This window comes from Oryctolagus cuniculus, chromosome 10 (genome assembly GCF_964237555.1).
Source record: "Oryctolagus cuniculus chromosome 10, mOryCun1.1, whole genome shotgun sequence".
NCBI classification, from domain to species: Eukaryota; Metazoa; Chordata; class Mammalia; order Lagomorpha; family Leporidae; genus Oryctolagus; species Oryctolagus cuniculus.
This window is the reverse complement of record NC_091441.1, coordinates 79,327,803-79,345,918: the sequence shown is the minus strand read 5'-3', so window position 1 is coordinate 79,345,918 and position 18,116 is coordinate 79,327,803. Positions and strand designations below refer to the sequence as shown.

The 18,116-nt window shown below is 37.9% G+C and overlaps 1 protein-coding gene across 27 annotated transcripts in view; it reads left to right on the top strand.

Moving 5' to 3' along the window:
• The window catches only part of MITF (melanocyte inducing transcription factor), a 245,442-nt gene extending 228,449 nt beyond the window's left edge, over window positions 1-16,993 (top strand). For all 27 annotated transcript variants that reach the window (XM_008260922.4, XM_070050609.1, XM_070050608.1 and 24 more), the window contains 3 exons: window positions 3,569-3,644; window positions 7,251-7,398; window positions 13,449-16,993. In XM_008260922.4, coding sequence (XP_008259144.1) covers window positions 3,569-3,644; window positions 7,251-7,398; window positions 13,449-13,850 — 626 coding nt within the window. In that variant the 3' untranslated portion in view covers window positions 13,851-16,993. The remainder of the gene's footprint in view (window positions 1-3,568; window positions 3,645-7,250; window positions 7,399-13,448) is intronic.
• Window positions 16,994-18,116: the final 1,123 nt, after the last annotated feature.

Genomic DNA, 18,116 nt, shown 5'->3' with positions numbered 1-18,116 from the left:
TAGGCACTAGGAAACGGGATTGTGGAGTCCTAAAGGATGTTAGTTCTTACTTTTAACAGTTGCTACCTCCCCCAGTTTTCACTTCAGGTGTGAGAAGCTATATCATTTAACCAAAAGATATGGAATAGTAGTATCTCCAAGGTCCCCTCCAGCTTTCACATATTTTTACTCTGATAGTTCTAAAAAAAAAAAAAACAAACAAAAAAAAAAAAACAAAAAAAACCTTAGAAATAAGATGATTATTGTCCAAAACTTCACGTCAGTGAGATATGGAAAACTAAGTTGGTTTTTGTCAAAACAACAAACTTTCAGACACCTGAGCTCTCAAGATCAAGTTCAGTGTTGTCAGTAAAGTACAAAGGTGATTAGGAGAGTTCTCTGAAGAGACAAAGGGAAGCCAAGGGGATGGTGTCTGGATGGGAATGGGACGTGGTGGATCAGTTGTAAGTTGGCTGACCAGAGAAGTGTAGGCTGAACCATTCATATATCTGGAGAACAAGTATTTTAGGCAGAGGGAACAGCTGCACCAAATCTTGAGTTTTATGGAGCGTGTCTGGCTTATTTGGGAATTAGGAAGAAGGCAGTGGGGCTAAAGGGGAGGAACCCAGATGAATCACAGTAGGGGCTGTGATTAGTAATGGGGGTGTGTGTGGCAGTGTTGTGGTACAGGTTAAGCTGCCACCTGTGATGCTGGCATCTCACGTGGGCTCTGGTTCCTGTCCTGGCTGCTCCATTTCCAATCCAATTCCCTGCTAATGGCCTGGGAAAAGCAGTAGAAGGCCCTGCCACCCACATGGGAGACCTGGAAGAAGCTCCTGGCTCCTGGCTTTGGCCTGGGCCAGCTCTGACTATTGCAGCCATATGGGGAGTGAATCACAAGATGGAAGGTATCTATCTCTGTATCTCTCTCCCTCTCTCTCTGTAACTCTGACATTTAAATAAATAAATATTTTTAAATTATTTTTAAAGGTTTTATTTATTTATTTGAGAGGTAGCTGCAGTCAGAGGGAGAGACAGAAAAAAGGGTCTTTGATCCACTGGTTCACTCTCCAAATGGCCGCAATGGCCAGAGCTGGGCCAATCCAAAAACAAGAGCCAGGAGCTTCTTCAGGGTCTCCCACGTGGTTGCAGGAGCCCAAGCACTTGGGCCATCTTCTACTGCTTTCCCAGTCCATAGCAGAGAGCTGGATCAGAACAGGAGCAGCTGGGACACAAATCAGCACTACAGGCGGAGGCCTAGCCTACCATGCCACAGTGCAGGCCCCCTAAATAAGTAAATCTTAAAAAATAAAAATAATAAAGTAAAGAGGATGGAAAATGAGGTCAGAGGGATAGAAGCCCATCAGATCCTTCCAGGCCACCTTGAGGACTTTGCTTCTTTCGTGGTGAAATGGGAAGTGATTAGACAGTTTTGAGCAAAAGGTTGACATGTTCTGGCTTATGTTTTACCAAGATCCTTCTAGCTGCTCTATTTTAGGTAGACTAGAGAAGGTAAGGAGCAGCAGGCATGGGGCATGGCTGAGACGGAGATACCAGTGAGGAGTACAATCGTCCAGGCAAGAAATGAGGGATGGCATCTCTTAGGTAGCAGAAGAGCTTGGAAGTAGATTCTGGAAATAGTTTGAAGGTAGACCCAACAGATTTGATGATGGATCAGATATGGGATATGAGAGAATGAGAGATGCAGAATTTGATTCCAATATTCTGGTCTCAGGAACTGGAATTATGTAGCTACCATTGAGTGAGTTACCATGGCCTGTAGGTAGAGCTGATTTAATCAAAAAGGATCAGGAGCTTGTGTTTGGACTGTGCATTATACCTCCATGCAGAGACTTCTAGTAGTCTGAATTTCAGGGAGCTGTCTGGGCTGGAAATAAAAGTACAGGAGTCATTGGTATATATGTTACGAAATGAGATTACCAGAAAGCAAATGTAGAAAGAGAAGAGTTCCAAGGACCACGACCTGGGTGCACACATGCACCAACGTGTGTGTTTATTTTTAGAGCATAAGAATAATCACAAGGTATATGTAGGAAACTTAACATTGGGTCACAGGTGACTTTTGTTTCATTTTATGTATTTCAGTGTTTTCTGAACTTTTGTAATCATTATATAAACTCATGCTTCAGAGTTTTGGAGATGAGCTGGTAGGTCAGGGATTCAGAAATTTCTTCAGCACTACTGCCCATAACTTAGTGTTTTTATTTTATAAAAACCTAACGATAAGACATAGTGTTATATGTAGCTGATTAATCATTGAATAATCCCTCAGGCAAGACAAACTGAAATTTATATTGGGAAAGCAGTGAATAATCTAAGTGTACAGAATATTGGTGAGTCAAATGTAAATATAAGGATATTTAAAGTAAAGTATTAACAACATTAACCCAGTTTATTAGACCTTACATTCTTTGAAATTTATGTGCTAGACTAGGTAAATTACAACATCTATTAGCTCATATGATCTACCAGTTCATCCTTCCTTAAGGAGATGACAATGTAGTTGAACATATAGCTGGGTTTATAAAATAGGACTGTTGCTAAAATGCATGCTATACTTAAAACGCCAGGCTAAGTTTTAGTATGGTACTATCTGGTATAGTAGCCACTCACCACTTGTGCCTTTGGAGTCCTTGAAACATGACTGGTCCAAATTGAGATGCGTTTTAAATGCAAAGTACACTCAAGATTTCAAAACCTTAGTATGAAAAATTGTAAATATCTAATTTTTAAATTTTTATATTGATCACATATTGGATATAATGGGTTTAAGAAAACATTAAAGTTATTTTAACCTCTTTTTACTTTTTTGATGTAGCTACTAGATAATTTAAAATTATATAAGTAACATATTTCAGTGAGCAGTGCTGGGCTAGATCAGAGGTTTTTTTTTAATGGCCCAGGAGCTAAGCATGATTTCAGATGTTTACATGGTTCAAAAAAATCCTAATAAGAATATTTTGTGACATGGAAGTTTTATACAATTCAAATTTCAACATCATAAGTAAATTCTAATGGTTTTTATTAGTAGAGTTGCATTGCAAAAAGTTGTATTCAGTTATCATTATTGTATTTTTAATTGATCCAGTAAAAAATGTGAGTTGGTTTCCTCTGGTTATACAAGCACTTACATAGTATGTTCAGTTTTGCTGCTTCCCCACAAAGCCAGAAGTACTTAGGGAGGTTTTCCAGGTTTGCTGACCCCTGCTTTGCAGAATTGGGTTCAAATTTGGACTGTTCACCCATAATTAGTTGATGTCCTTGCCACATTCCTGATAGCTCCAAGGCAGTTTTGTCATTTGTAATTAAGGATAATAATTCTAATTCCAAATCAAACAAGGCATTATATAGCGAAGGGTTTGGTGGGTGATAAAGTTCTAAGCAAAGGTGGATTACTTTTTATAAGTGCTTTATTCTTAATATCAAATCACAGTTTAAGAAAAAAGAAGGTTCAGGTTTACATTGTTCTGACCTGGTGAAATTAATATGCACATGCCTTTAATGAGATAGGCTAAATGCATATGTGGCACTGTTACTAATAGCCCTTTCCTATGCTCTTTTCTTGAAGTTGAACGAAGAAGAAGATTTAACATAAATGACCGCATTAAAGAATTAGGTACTTTGATCCCCAAGTCAAATGATCCGTGAGTACAATTGCATGTTAATCTGCATCATATATTTTTTATACCTTAATGTTTTTTCATATGTTGCAAAAAAATGCAATTATAAAAACTAGGGTAAAGAAGTGTCCTCTCCCCTTTTAGTTCCGTTCCTAAATACTTTGTATACTTTTCTTTTGGTTAGTCTCATCAAACTAAAATTTTAAGAGAAATACACTGAATTGCACAAAAGAGCTATTGAACATGAGATGGTTAGCTAGGATTGTAAGGCTGCGGCTTTCTGAAATCTGGGAATCCTTGACAAACAAATACTTAGCTACCAAAAAACATCCTTTTACCAATTCATGCGGTGCAGAGATTTCAATAGCTGTTAAAACAAGATTTGTTGACTATTTGCTCTTAAACTTGAACAACACAAGGAGTCTTCAGAACGTGCCTGGAGAACATGTATTATTAAAATCACTATGCATGGGTTTAAAAAGGACTGCACCAGTATAAACGTATCTTTTAATTCCGTCTCCCCTGATATGTTGGAAGCACCCTCATATCACCACGCTGGCACCGAGCAGTGCCTGCAGAGACTTCCAAGTTCAGTGATATTCAAGAGAAAAAGGTCAATAATTTTTATGAAAACTTGTATAGCCTCTAAATGTTTTCCCATTCTCAGGAAAAAAAAAAAGTGATTTTTAAATCCTCTCATTAAGTGTAAGTCAGCTAATTTGGATTTAAGCTGCTGGTTTCCCTCTACTCCCTTTCAGAAATAACAGCTTTAATTTTCTCAAGTCTTTCCTACCAGCCCTATAGTCATCTGCAACGTCAGCATATAGGACAACAAATACACGATTTTTATCCATTAGAAATGGGCCCATTTGAAGGAAGGGGCTAGAGAATGTATATATTTTAAATGGCCCCCATAGGCATTCTATGAAATTAGCCTTTGAATATGACCTTTTAGCTACCTAATAAAATGTAAAGATGAAATCAAACATTATTCATGCAGAGCTTATTAGATTTGTTATTCACATTATTGTTGGGAACTTGTAACAAAATAAGATAAAACCATTACCTATTGTGAAGTGATTTTGATGAATGTGCAAGCACAATTTCCATCTTCAACATTTTGCTTTCCCAGGTTTCAAGGAAAGGCATTTTCAAACTCAAAACATTCAGTTCTCAGTTCTGCAGCACAAATTTATCCTACTAAAGGGCTATGACCTTCATTTCCTATAGTCAGTCTTGCATGATAGTTGAAATTGAATTCCCATTTTCCTGTTCTTTATCAGCTTTCACTTTTTAGCATATTCTTTTAAACTAAAGCATGTGAATCTCTTTAGTAGCATATTATGAAATTATTGGGCTGCAGTGAAAGCCTCTATTTGCATATCTTCTTTTTCCATTGTATTAGAATACTTATGTGTTTATAATCTGAATTGATAATGATCTTTAATTGTAGGCATTGTTTTAAGATAAAATAGACTATATATAATCTGTATGGTGGTTTTCCCACACCAGGTTTCTAGAATGTGCCTTGGGGATGCTATCAAAATACTTTCCTCTTACCCTCTGTTTCCCCAGAGCAAACCTGCTTTTGTTGTTCTTATATTGAAGACCTCTATACTGTTATGCATTTGTAAAAAAAAAAAAAAAAAAGCGTCCCTTTCATTACAATAACAACAAAAACTTTGAAAACCCTCCCTTTAAACCTAAAAGTAAATTAAAAGTAAATTGATTAATTGGATTTCACAAAGAAGCAAAACCGAAGATACTTGATTTAAATAATTACTTCTTAAAAACTGAGTGGCTAAGGCAAACGTTTAGCCTAGCAGATAAGATACCAGTTAAGATCCCTGCATCCCATTTTTCAGTGTCTGGTTCAATACCCAGTTCTGGCTTCTGACTCTAGCTTCCTGCTAATGCAGGAATGCCCTGGGAGGCAGCAGTAAGAGCTCAAAGAACTGTGCTCTTGCCACCCATGTGGGAGGCCTGCTTTGAGTTCCTGGCTTCCAGTTTCAGCCTCAGCCCAGCCCCGCCCAGGCCACTGCAGGCATTGGGAATGAACTAGCACACGGGAGCCCGTGTTCTCTCTCCTCCTTGCTTCTCTCTCAGTCTCTCCTCTTTGTCTCTTTTTTCTGTCTTTCTATCTCTGTGCCTCTCAAATAAATTTAATACATACACACACATACACACATAGATAGACACACAAACTGAATGGCTACTTGAATACTGATTTCTCACTTTACTAGCCTAGGTAAGGCATCAGTCACTATAATTATGTTTCTCTCTGACTGCTAGTTTCTTTTACTTTGATTCCAGCTCTGAACATTAGCTCACTCTGGTATCTCAGGACACCTCCCTGGGTTGCCATCTTTGGTGCTGGGACCCCCGGGATCAACTCCAGAGAATTCTCAGGGGGCCGTCACTCTCCCTCTCTGGGAGAACTTCTGTTTTGTTCTTCGTCTAACCTATATGAGGTTCTGTTACTGTCATCCTTGTGATGAATATTGTCTATAAAAAGATTCAGATTATAGCAATATAAAGATATTACTTACAAAGTTCATTCACCTACATTGTGATGATGTTCTTATTTTCTCGTATATAAGTGCATTAGAGACATACTGGTTAGGAACTGAGAGGCACCGTACTCTGGCTACGTAGATTTAAATTCCCAAATAGTCTTTAACCAGGTGTCTGACCTTGGGAACAATACTTGTGTTCTTGTGTTTCATTTTTCTCATCTGTTAAAAAGGGGAGAGGGCATCAGAATATGCCTATCTAGTCTAGTTGTTCTGAGGATTCAGTTCCAAAAGAGAAAGAATGGTATAGTGATTTAGAGCAGAGAATCTAGCTAGGTTCCTTAGGTTTCCTGGTTCTGCCACTTCATAGTTGTGTGACCTTGGGAAAATTCCTTAATTTCTCTGTGCCTTAGTTTCTAGTCAATAAAATGGATACAATACTAGTTTCTACCTTTCAGACTGCTATGATTAAATGAATGGAAAGAACTCAAAAATACCTGATACATGATAAATGCTATTGAATATGGCCAATCTGTAATACTGTTTCAGTCATTGTGATTATTATGTTGGGCCCTTAACACAGTGTCTGCTTTGTTATTTGAATTATGTTCTAAATTTTATATAGCACATGACTATAAAGTCCCTTCTTTGAGTCCAGCAACGTGCCTATGAGGTTCGTTGTACAAGTATAACATCACCATTTCAGAGATAAGGGAATGGATACAGAGAGAGACTAGATAATAACTATTTATAACTATGTTTAAGAACATTAACTTTGTGAGCAACTGACCTAAATGTATTCTACCTATGACCTAAATTGATTCCACCATACTCTCTGACTCTTAATTCTGTATTCCATGACTCAGACGAGTTTAATTGCCTCTTTTTCAGCTTGTGCACAATGTCCACACAACACCAGGCGTTTGTGTTCAGCATAATATTGTATACAAAATAGGTCAACAGTGACCACCATGTGGCCAATGCTCAGTGAATGATGGCTGTTACTACTGTACATTTGTTGTAGCATCTTTTAAAAACTCAATGCTTTCAATATTGAATTCTCATTGAGTCTCAAATCCTGAAAAAAAAAAGTCTGTTTCCTCCACTTTTATCACAGAGATATGCGCTGGAACAAGGGAACCATTCTAAAAGCATCCGTGGATTATATCCGAAAGTTGCAACGAGAACAGCAGCGTGCAAAAGAACTTGAAAACCGACAGAAGAAACTGGAGCACGCTAACCGGCATTTGTTGCTCAGAATACAGGTACCTGGCATGTGTTACGTGACGTTTACCACACGTTACTGGCTTCAAGATGGAAGAATATAATGAGCCATAAGGGAGTTGACTTTCATGGTCCTACTGCAGATGATCCTTGTTATTCTTGGATTCCACACCTGTGAATTTGCCAAGTTGTAACAGTTGTAAGCCCCACCCCCACCCCCAATGGGTACTCAGGCACTTTCATGGTGAGTCCTGGACATGCGCAGGGTGGCATAACAGAGTCGCCCATTGCGCTTGCTTCCAAGTAAGGTTGAACAAGCCTGGCTGAAGTCGATGCTTTGCCTTCTTGTTTCAGCTCTTACACTACAAACAAGTGTTCATTTCTTGGTCTGCCAAGTGTCGTATTATCCACATTTTTGTGCCTTTGTTGGTGATTTCACTGTTTAAAGTGAAATTACTTTAAACAAGTATATTACTCAAGTGCCGTCTAGTGTTCCTAAGCATAAGAAGGCTGTGATGTGCACTATGAAGAAAATGCAGGTGTTAGTCTTTTTTTAGGCGTGAATTAAAACGCTGTTGGCTGAGAGTTCAGTGTTAATGAATCAATAACATAGGTCAGCCCAACATATCTGTGAGTTCTGCTGCACATATGAGGATTCACCCAACCTCAGGTTCAAAATTTTCCTGAACAGTATTTCTTTTTACTAAACATATGCATTTTTCCTTGTCGGTATTCCCTAAACAAGTCCCATAGCATTTACATTGTATTAAGTTTTCTAAGTAATCTACAGATGACTTACAATATGTGGGAAACAGTTATTTGGTCAGGGGGTTAAGACACCCACTGGGACTCCGGCAGCCTGCATCAGACTATGTGGGTTTGATCCCCTTTTCTGTCTCCTGACTACAGCTTCTTGCTAATGCAGACAGCACTGATGGCTCAAGTAATTGGATTCTTGCCATCCATGTGGGAAATCTGGATTGAGTTCTTGTGTCCTAGCTTCATCCGCGTGACCATCAAAAACATTTGGAAAGTGAATGAGTATTAGGAGCTCTTCCTATTTATTTCTCAAAGAAATAATTTAAAAATTTTTAAAAATAAACCATGTAGGAAGATGTGCATAGATTATATACAAATATGCCATTTTGTATGAGGCACTTGAACATCTGCAGATTTGGGTATCAGGCTAGGGGGCAGGGTACCTGGAACCAGTCTCCCATGGATATAAGGGATGACTACATATTAAATAAGGTGACTTTAAATAGAAACATTCATAAAATACAGTTACATGTTGGTTGGTTGGTGTAAATATTGTGACTGGAGACTCATTGGGACCCAAACCTATATTTCCTCTAGGAGCAGTCCTTCAGTATTCACTAATGTGGTGTTTACAACCACTTTATAGAACATAACTACCACAAAGAACGAGGGTTAACCCTGTATGCTAAATAAAAAGATGACTTAGTATTTGCAGGATGTAGGGAGCACTTGATGGCCAAAGGCTACGTTTATAGAGAACTTAAGAATACCCAGAATATTTTATGATAAGGACATATTTCTTGGAAATAGTTGTAGATGGTAGAATTATAGTGTGTGTGTGTGTGTGTGTGTGTGTGTGTGTGTGTCTTTAACCTAGATTATACAGACTTGGAGAAATATTAATTTTAATGCTAGATGTAATTTGTCCATCCTATCCAGTGAGTGTATGTGCCAGGATAAGCAGGAGGTGCCAGGTGCTCAGCTTCTCATTTTGAGTGGGAGAACGCAACTTCCTCTGAAACTCCCCTCAAAAACTGACTCTTTGTTATTGATTAAAAGGGCTTGAAAGGGTAATTTTACTTGTATGTGGACTGTGAACACAACCTACCCTTAACAGCTAATGGGACTGTATCAGGAGTGGGCATTTGGCCTGGCAGTAAGACACCTGTGCCCCACATTGCACAACCTGTGTTAGAGTTCTCGTTCCAGCTCTCGACTTCAGCCTTGTGTTAATGCAGACCCTGAAGCAGCAGTGGTGGCTCAGGTGATTGGATTCCTGTCAATCATATGAGACTTGGATTGAGTTCCTAGCTCTTGGCTTTGGCCCCTGCCCCCTCCAGGCAAGAGGGCATCTGGAGGTGAACCAGCAGTCAGCAGCTTGCTGTCACTTGGCCTCTCCAAAAAAAAACAAACCAAAAAACTATATGTTCTTCTTGGTAAGGTGGACCTAATTTAACTAGATTTTGCCATAGAGCAAGGGTTGTTTTTCAGGTTTCCAGTGCAAATATTCAAGGAGATTTTTCATAGAAAGGCAATAAAGTATGACATGTTAGATACTATGGTGTTCCACCTAATGGTGTTCATCTGGACTTTGAACTTACTGAGTAGGGCACTTTATTTATAATAATGAGCTCCAATCTTCTAAATGCTCCCCAACACATCACATTTGGCGAATGTTGTATTTAATTTACAACAACGACCCTCAGCCATGGAGTAGGGAGACAGAAAGCAGCTCTTCTCTGGGGTTGCTTTTTAGAATTTGAGTAGTGAAGTGAAGTTTGTACATAATATGAAAATCTCCCTTTCTCCTTCATCCCACCCTCTTTGGTCTCTGTTGTTTATATCCCAGTTCTTTAATAAGTAGCCATAGGTATCTAATCTCTTGTACTTGATATACTCATTTATAAAAGAAGCTTACATTGCTGTTTTATTTCCTTACACAAGTATTAAAATCCAACAACTATTTTGAGAGAGAATCTAGTTTTATTTTATAGCTCCAAACATGTATGTTCATGTGAAACTTGAATATTGTGAAATATGTGCCTTAGAAATCTCATGGTGATGATATCTTGATTTTCATCCAGTCTCCTTTAGAACTTATCATAGAAACATCATTAGTTAGGAAAGCTCTGTGATGAAATAAAGCCATAGTTCTCTTAGAAAACTAAGTAACACTTTAATCAGATGATAAACATCTTAATTAAGGAACAAAGAATCTGAGTAAAGTGTTTGTCTCTCCTGGTCCAAATTAATTTTTTTTCCAAAAAGACAAACTGCATGCGTGGAGGTGTGGTTCTGATTAGCATGGTGCTATCAGAACTGCCACAGTCCATGTTTTCATTTTCACTCTTAAGTGATGCATGCACAAATTTTCACAGAAGAAAGAGCATAAAACCTTAATATGTAATGGAACTGCCATTTTTCTTAAACAGCCCAGGGCTTTAAAATTATGCCTGGAGAGACTTGTGTCTCTGGAGGTTGTCTAAAGTATAGACACTGGGACATCTCAGGCACCCGTCTCCTACTTGTATCTAATACAGAGAAAGATCTTACGGATGCAGCAGACTTTAATATAGGCTGTGCATGACTTTTGGGGGGCACATGTATGTCTAGGCCTGTGGCCAAAGGTTTAGAGTCCACGTCATGTGGAAAATACTTTCCCTAAAGGTCAAGGCCTCCCTCCTTGGCGTGCTGACAACTGCCTTCTTCCTACATCAGCACATAGCCTTCCCTCTGTGTGTGTCTGTCTCCTAATCTCTTCTTTTTATAAAGACACCAGTTTTATGGGATTAGGATCCACTCTATGCCCTGTTCCCCTTTAATCTCATTACCTCTTTAAAGATCCTGTCACATCCCACAGTCCTGGGGGTTAGGACTTCAACATAAGAATTTGGGGTGGGGCAGTCACAATTCAGCCCATACTAACAACATAAGTGAAGAATAAGCAGGAAGAAATTATTCATCTTATAGAAAAATTTATTGAAATAAAAACTCATTTCTCTCTGCCATGGAGAGCTGAGTTAAATGATACTTCTATTTTTTTAAAAGATTTATTTATTTACTTGAAAGTCAGAGTTACACAGAGAGAGAAGGAGAGGCAGAGAAGGAGAGAGAGGTCTTCCATCCACTGTTTCACTCTCCAATTGGCCGCAATGGCTGGAGCTGTGCCAGTCCGAAGCCAGGAGCCAGGAACTTCCTCTGGGTCTCCTATTCAGTTGCAGGAGCTCAAGGACTTGGGCCATCTTCTGCTGCTATCCCAGGCCATAGCAGAGAGCTGGATCGGAAGTAGAGCAGCCAGGATTCCAACTGGTGCCCATATGGGATGCCAGCACTGAGGGCGGCGGCTTTACTCATTACGCCACACTGCCGGCCCCCAAATGATACTTCTAAAACTTTAGTTACTTACATAGAACCTTCACAACTTTTTCATCACTACCTGTGCTATTTTAGTTTATGACACCATTTAGTGTCTTAGTAATTTTTCACCAAAGAAATAAACTCCTACTTCCATTAGGTCCAAATAACTTATTAAGTATCAGGTCCTAGCAACTAAGTATCTACTTGAAAAAATAAAACATATAAATGGGGGAAAAAATGGGATTTTGATTTAACTTTAATTTTTTAAAAGTTATTTCTTATGAGGAGGGCATTTGGTATAGCAGTTAAGATACCACTTGAGATGCCTGTGTTCCATACCAGAGTACATGCGTTCGTGTCCTGGCTCTGCTTCTGCTTTCAGCTTCTTACTAATGTGCATCCTGGGAGCAGATGATGGTTCAAATACTTGGGTCCTGCCAACCCATGAGGGAGACTCGTATTAAATTACAGGGTCCTAGCCTCAGGCTGGCCCAACACTAGCTGTTGTGTGCATTTTGAGTAAGCAAATAAAATGGAAGATATGTCTCTGTTTCTCTGCCTTTCAAATAAGTTTTTAGAAATTTAAGCTTTTAATTTCATTTTTCCATGTCTTTAATATTTTTATTTTTTATGTTTTTAAATTTTATATTTGTTGAGAGACAGAGAGAGGGATTCTATCTACTGATTCACTCCCTAAATGCTCACAGCAGCCAGGACTATATGAGGAGCAGGAGATGCAGTCCAGGTCTCTCACATGGGAGGCAGGAACCCAGTTACTTGAGCTATCACCATATGCTTACCAGGGGTCTACATTAGCAGGATGCAAGAGTTGGGAACTGTGGGATACAGGCATTTTAACTACCAGGTCAAATATCCTCCCTGAAATTTTTATTTCAAACAACCTTATTACTTACCAATAGGACATGTATGACTTTCGAGCTATGCATAACTCCTAGAACTGCAGAATCAGACTGGATAACATACTCATGTTGCCCATTCCATATTGATGTTCACAGGGTACATTTTTTTTTTCATGGCAGCAACCACCAGAAACCCAGCTTTGCAATGTTACTATGTGATCAAAAAGTATGTAGCATAGTCTCTCTTGCTGAAATGGAGAATCATCCTGAATTCTCAAGGTGCTATTACCATTTTCCTTCAAATCTAAAAATTTTTCCCAGTAGCCCATAAGTTCATTTTTCATACCTTTGGGTAAAAGTGCAATTTGGACACCATGGAACATTATTGCCATTTACTGAATATTTACCGTTTGTCAATTCATGTTTAAAATTTTTATTGTTATATTTCCTAATTTATCCTCATTTTAAACATTAATATCTGTGAGACTCTATTTTTAATATATACCATCTAAAAAATCCTTTCAAGTACTACTAGTGGTTACCTCTATACTTCATGAATTAGAGTTTATTAACTTAAAGAAATTAAAAACATTTATTTTGAAAACTTATTGTCTTTCTTCTAAGTGTCTGAAGTTTTTTTCAAAGACATTTTAGAGCAGTTTTAGGTTTATAGCAAAATGCATTGGAACCTACAGAGATTTCCCATATACTTACTTCTTACTCCCACACATGCCCAGTGGCCCCCACTCAACCTCCCTCACCAGAATGGTATGTGTGAACATACACTGACGTTTCAGTATCCTCCCAAAGTCTGTAATTTTTCAAATTTTTAAAAGAAATTTGCTCAACATCTAATACTTCTTTTATATAACATATAATACATTATTGTGAACTCAGCTGCCCCACTGTGCTATGGAACACTAGAACTTACTACTTCTTTCTGTTTTTGGTGCCTGTTCTCAAAATTCCGTCCAATCAGCATTCACTCTTGGTACTGTAGAACATGCAAGTTTGGACAAATGTGTAATGCATATATGAACCAGAGTTGTCTTGCTGCCCTCAAAATTCTTTGTGTTCAGCCTGATTCCAGTGTCTGACTTTGACTTTTATTACAGGAACTTGAAATGCAGGCTCGAGCTCATGGACTTTCCCTTATCCCGTCCACGGGTCTCTGCTCTCCAGATTTGGTAAATCGGATCATCAAGCAAGAACCTGTTCTTGAGAACTGCAACCAAGAACTCCTGCAGCATCATGCAGACCTAACTTGTTCCACAACTCTCGATCTCACAGATGGTACCATCACCTTCAACAATGGCCTTGGAACTGGGACTGAGAGCAGCCAAGCCTATGGTGTTCCCACAAAAATGGGATCCAAACTGGAAGACATCCTGATGGACGATACTCTTTCTCCTGCTGGAGTCACGGATCCGCTCCTCTCATCAGTGTCCCCTGGAGCTTCTAAAACAAGCAGCCGTCGGAGCAGTATGAGCATGGAAGAAACTGAGCATGCTTGTTAGCCAGACTCAGCCCTGTGTTCTCACAGACTGCTTCCTATCTCGATCAGATTTCATAATTTACCTGAAGGGGTTTTCTTGATAATTTTCCTTTAATATGAAATTTTTTTCATGCTTTATGGATAGCCCAGGAAATATTTTATTTTTTAGAATTTTATGAAACAGACTTGTATATTCTATTTTGCAACTACAAATGCCTCCAAAGTATTGTACAGTAAGTGTGCCATATCTGTGAACTGAATTTGCCATAGACTTGAGCTTTCTGAGCAAGAGGAATTTGCATCAGAGAAATGTCTGTCCATTTTCATTCAGGGGAAACTTGATCTGAGATTTTTATGCCTGTGACTTCCTTGGAAATTAAATGTAAAGTTTAATTGAAAGTGTAAAGCAACTAAAAGAGAGAAAGAAAGAAAGTTAGGAGAGAGAGAGAGAGAGAGAGAGAGAGAGAGAAAAGGAGACAGGGATCCATACTCTTTTCCATTTTATAAATGCATTGATTCATTGGTACTGCCTTAAAGATCCAGTACCCTTCTAGCATCATTTAGCTTTATATTGCAAACTATTTAAAGAACTACTATATCTTGTAAAAGACCAAAAAAGAAGAAGAAAAAAAAAAGAGCAACCATTTTCATGAAGATTGTTTTGTCAAAAACCATGACTAAATGACTGATACCAACACAAGGTGAAGGGTGTTAGACCCAGGCTCTGAAACAGTCAAGTCTTACTGTTTTCTTCTGTGCTGTTACAGTTTTCTTCATTACTGAATTGATGAGTGTCATTCAGTTTTTCATAAGGTGGACTTTATTTTGGAATGGAAATGAATGTCCTCTCAAAGTACAATATTGAGGAGCACTGAAAGTTTGTTTTGCTTTTTGTTTCCATTTTTGGTTTTGATAAGACAGCTGAACTGGGCATATTTCTAATTGGCTTTACTATTTTTGTTTTTAAATTATGTTTTATTCATTTGATTTGTACAGATTCTTTATTATCATTGTTCTTTTCAATATGTTTGTATTAATTTTTAAGAATATGCATCTTAAAATGGCAGGTTTTCAATATTTTTACAACTCACTGGTGGTTTTCCGCATTCTTTGTACACCCAGGAAAGAAATCTTTTATGCAAGGTCTTGTGCTTAAAGAGAGCTTTGCAGATATTTTGTATATTACAATCTCATTCAAAACTGGTTTTCAATACACATTTAAGGTATAGTACTAGTAGGTTAAAACCAAGCTTTCTAGAAAGAATTAACTTACATATTTATTTTTAGAATATAAAAATAGCAACATTCTTGGAAACATAACCATAGCATTCTATGCCCGTGATGATCATTTAAATTGGGGTTTTATTTCAGCAAATCTGCTGAATTTTTTTAAAGAGAAAAATACTGTATTGGCAAATTACTGTTACTTGATAACAATGTTTTAACAAGCAGCAGTGTTGTAAAGGTAGTTGCAGTGCATTATCTACTTGTGTAGCCCTATGCAATAACAGTAGTGTTACATGTATCAAGCCTAGATATTTTGTACAGATGTCATAGAGTGTTAGGAGCCAGGCTGTTGAATGGGGTTACTCAGAAGCAGCCTACAGTTGAATAGTGACTGGTACAAAGCATATCCATTCAGAATGAAGTGCCTTAAATAGAGCAGTAGTCTTCTGGGGACTAGCACTGACTGAACTGTAATGTAGGAGAAAGTTTCAAGGTGGTATTAGTAGTTCAGAGGAATGTATAGCGTGGTGCCTATGTAGACAATATAAGAGCTTCCAATTTTCATTCAGATATTTTTAATATTAAATATATTTAGGGACTGAGTGCCAACTTCTTTCATCAGGAAACCCTATTCAGGAGGGTTTTTTTTTTAAGTGTTTAAATGTCAAATGTGAATTGGTGGTGGGTGATGGAGGGGTCAGAGAGAAGTGATTGTCAGATGTTTGAATGATGGCTTAGGTGAAAATAATCAATTGTGTAGATCCCATGCACGTTGGGCAATGAGAATCCTTGGAAACATTGATGATGCTATCAGTTTTATAGCTTTATTACAGGGGGTAGAGAAAGTTAGCTCCTGTGCTTTCAACTCCCTTACTTATATAGCTCTTTTCCTAGAATAGCAATGCAAATCTGCATGAACAGCTAATTGTACCATAGTATTCATTGATACAATCATAGCATTGTCTATTTTTCTCTTCATATTTATATAAGGGGAGGGACTGGGTGCAAAAGCCGAAGACCTTGATGCTAATTTTCCTTAGTTGATTTTGAGGGTTTTTAGAAATAGAGCAAGATTGAGTAACCCGTGGCCGAGGTGATGTGGCCATGGGTAGGCAACCATATGAAAAGCTTTGTTGAGAGCAAGTATGGCATCTTGTACCACTGCCCTGACTCTTGCAACTCTGGAGCTTGACATCACCTGTTTTTCCCAACCCCTTCTGAAGAGACAATTTTTGGGGAGTGACAGGTGAGCAAGTCCAGGAGGATGCTGCAACACTGGGGGTGGTTTTATTTATTTCTTTATTGCCAAATAGAATGTGGATTCGTTTTAGGGACTAGTTAAGCCAAGAGGCAGTGGTTTGGGCTTCTTGTCTGTAACAAGAAAATGATCTGCACCACCTCCCCCACGCCTCTGGGTGCAGAATTCTCACTCGGGGTTGGACCTCCATATGGGGTGTCCAAAATGCCAAATTGTTCACCTGCCTCCATGTAAGGCAATGGAAATACCAAACCTTCTGACTTTGCCAAAAAACATACAGCCAACCTAACCTGGTCATGCCTTGGATGACAGAGTTCTTTCTGGTTGTTTTTAAACAATAAAGCAATAAGAACAAATTTTAAGAAAACATAAAAAGTTAAAAGACATAAAGCACAAAGGAATGCACTTACTAATATTTTTGAAAAATGCACTGGGGAGAAGTTGATATTGATAAGAGTATAAAATAAACCCTATTTCTTGATTTTAAAAACATGACAAATGACTGTCTCTTGTGGACGCTTGGTACTGTAATGTTAATAATAGCCACCTGCTGTTGGATGCAGCAATAATTTCTGTATGGTCCATAGCACTGTATTTTATGGATCAATATTCATGTATCCAATGAAACAACTGAACTGTTGTTCTTGATAGCCTCATTAAAGCATTTGGTTTTTCACATAGTGCTGGCCAGTTGTGTTAATTACAGTTTTGAATGTTGTTTGCCTTATCAAAAAATAGTAGTGTACATTTTCTTCTAATTTAATGAATAAGAAATTGCATGAAAATTTTTAAAATGCCACTGAGTACTTTTTTTTTGTCTTAAATGCCACTCTAAGATGTTGCTTTTCAGTTTTAAACACTTTTGATTACTTTATGACTTGCACTCAGATGAACATAATTATGCAGCTTTTCTTTCCCCCTCTGAATTTGGGGAGATTTTAAACTCCCAAATGCCAAGAATTCATTTTACCTATAGGAGTTTTATTTAAAGGGTTTCAGTGAGAGGTGGCTTTACAAAAAGAGAAATTGTCAGAGAAACCCTTGCATATTTACAGAAAAGATATTGGGTTTTTAAAATACAAATTTACAATGAAAGCTTAATATACCCAGGCTGCCAGCTCTTGACTCTTTTTTTTTTTTTATACAGTACTTAAGAATCATTTGATAAATGTTGGATGTGAATTGGGAAGTGTCAGACAAAACATGTCTTTATTCCCTAGCCAGACCTTAAACTTCTGCCCTTTTAGAAAAAATATTCTGTTTTAACCTCTGGAGAAAATGAGCAAGAAACTTCCTGTAATGCTTCTAATCTGTCAGCTTTTTCTTAAGTCTAATTTTTCTTGAAATTATAATACACAGTAATTGAGGCCTTTCTTTTTCAGAGTTATTTGAATTATTTATATTTCCCATAGAAATATGACTGTATGAAGTTTCAAAAATGTGTGAAAGTAGGAAGATTTCCTCTCTGAACAAGAGAATTTTTGGGGGCAAATAAAAAGCAGGTGAGTTGAAAGTTGGATCTTTTCCTCTCAGGAGAGTTCAGTAGTATGACTTTAACCCAAGTTTCTGCCCTGGAACCTGTCTATTAGCAGTCATTTCATAGCCATGAAGATCATGAACATCCAGCTTCCACCATACCCATATGTGCACACTCCATGTAATTATTTATTAAGGCAATGTAACTTGAACATCTGACATTCACCTACAATTTCGAAAACTCTGTCATATATAAGACATATTTCTTGAAATTTTTACATAGTCAATCTTCTAAAAAATTAAGTCCATGAAATGATAAAGCATGGG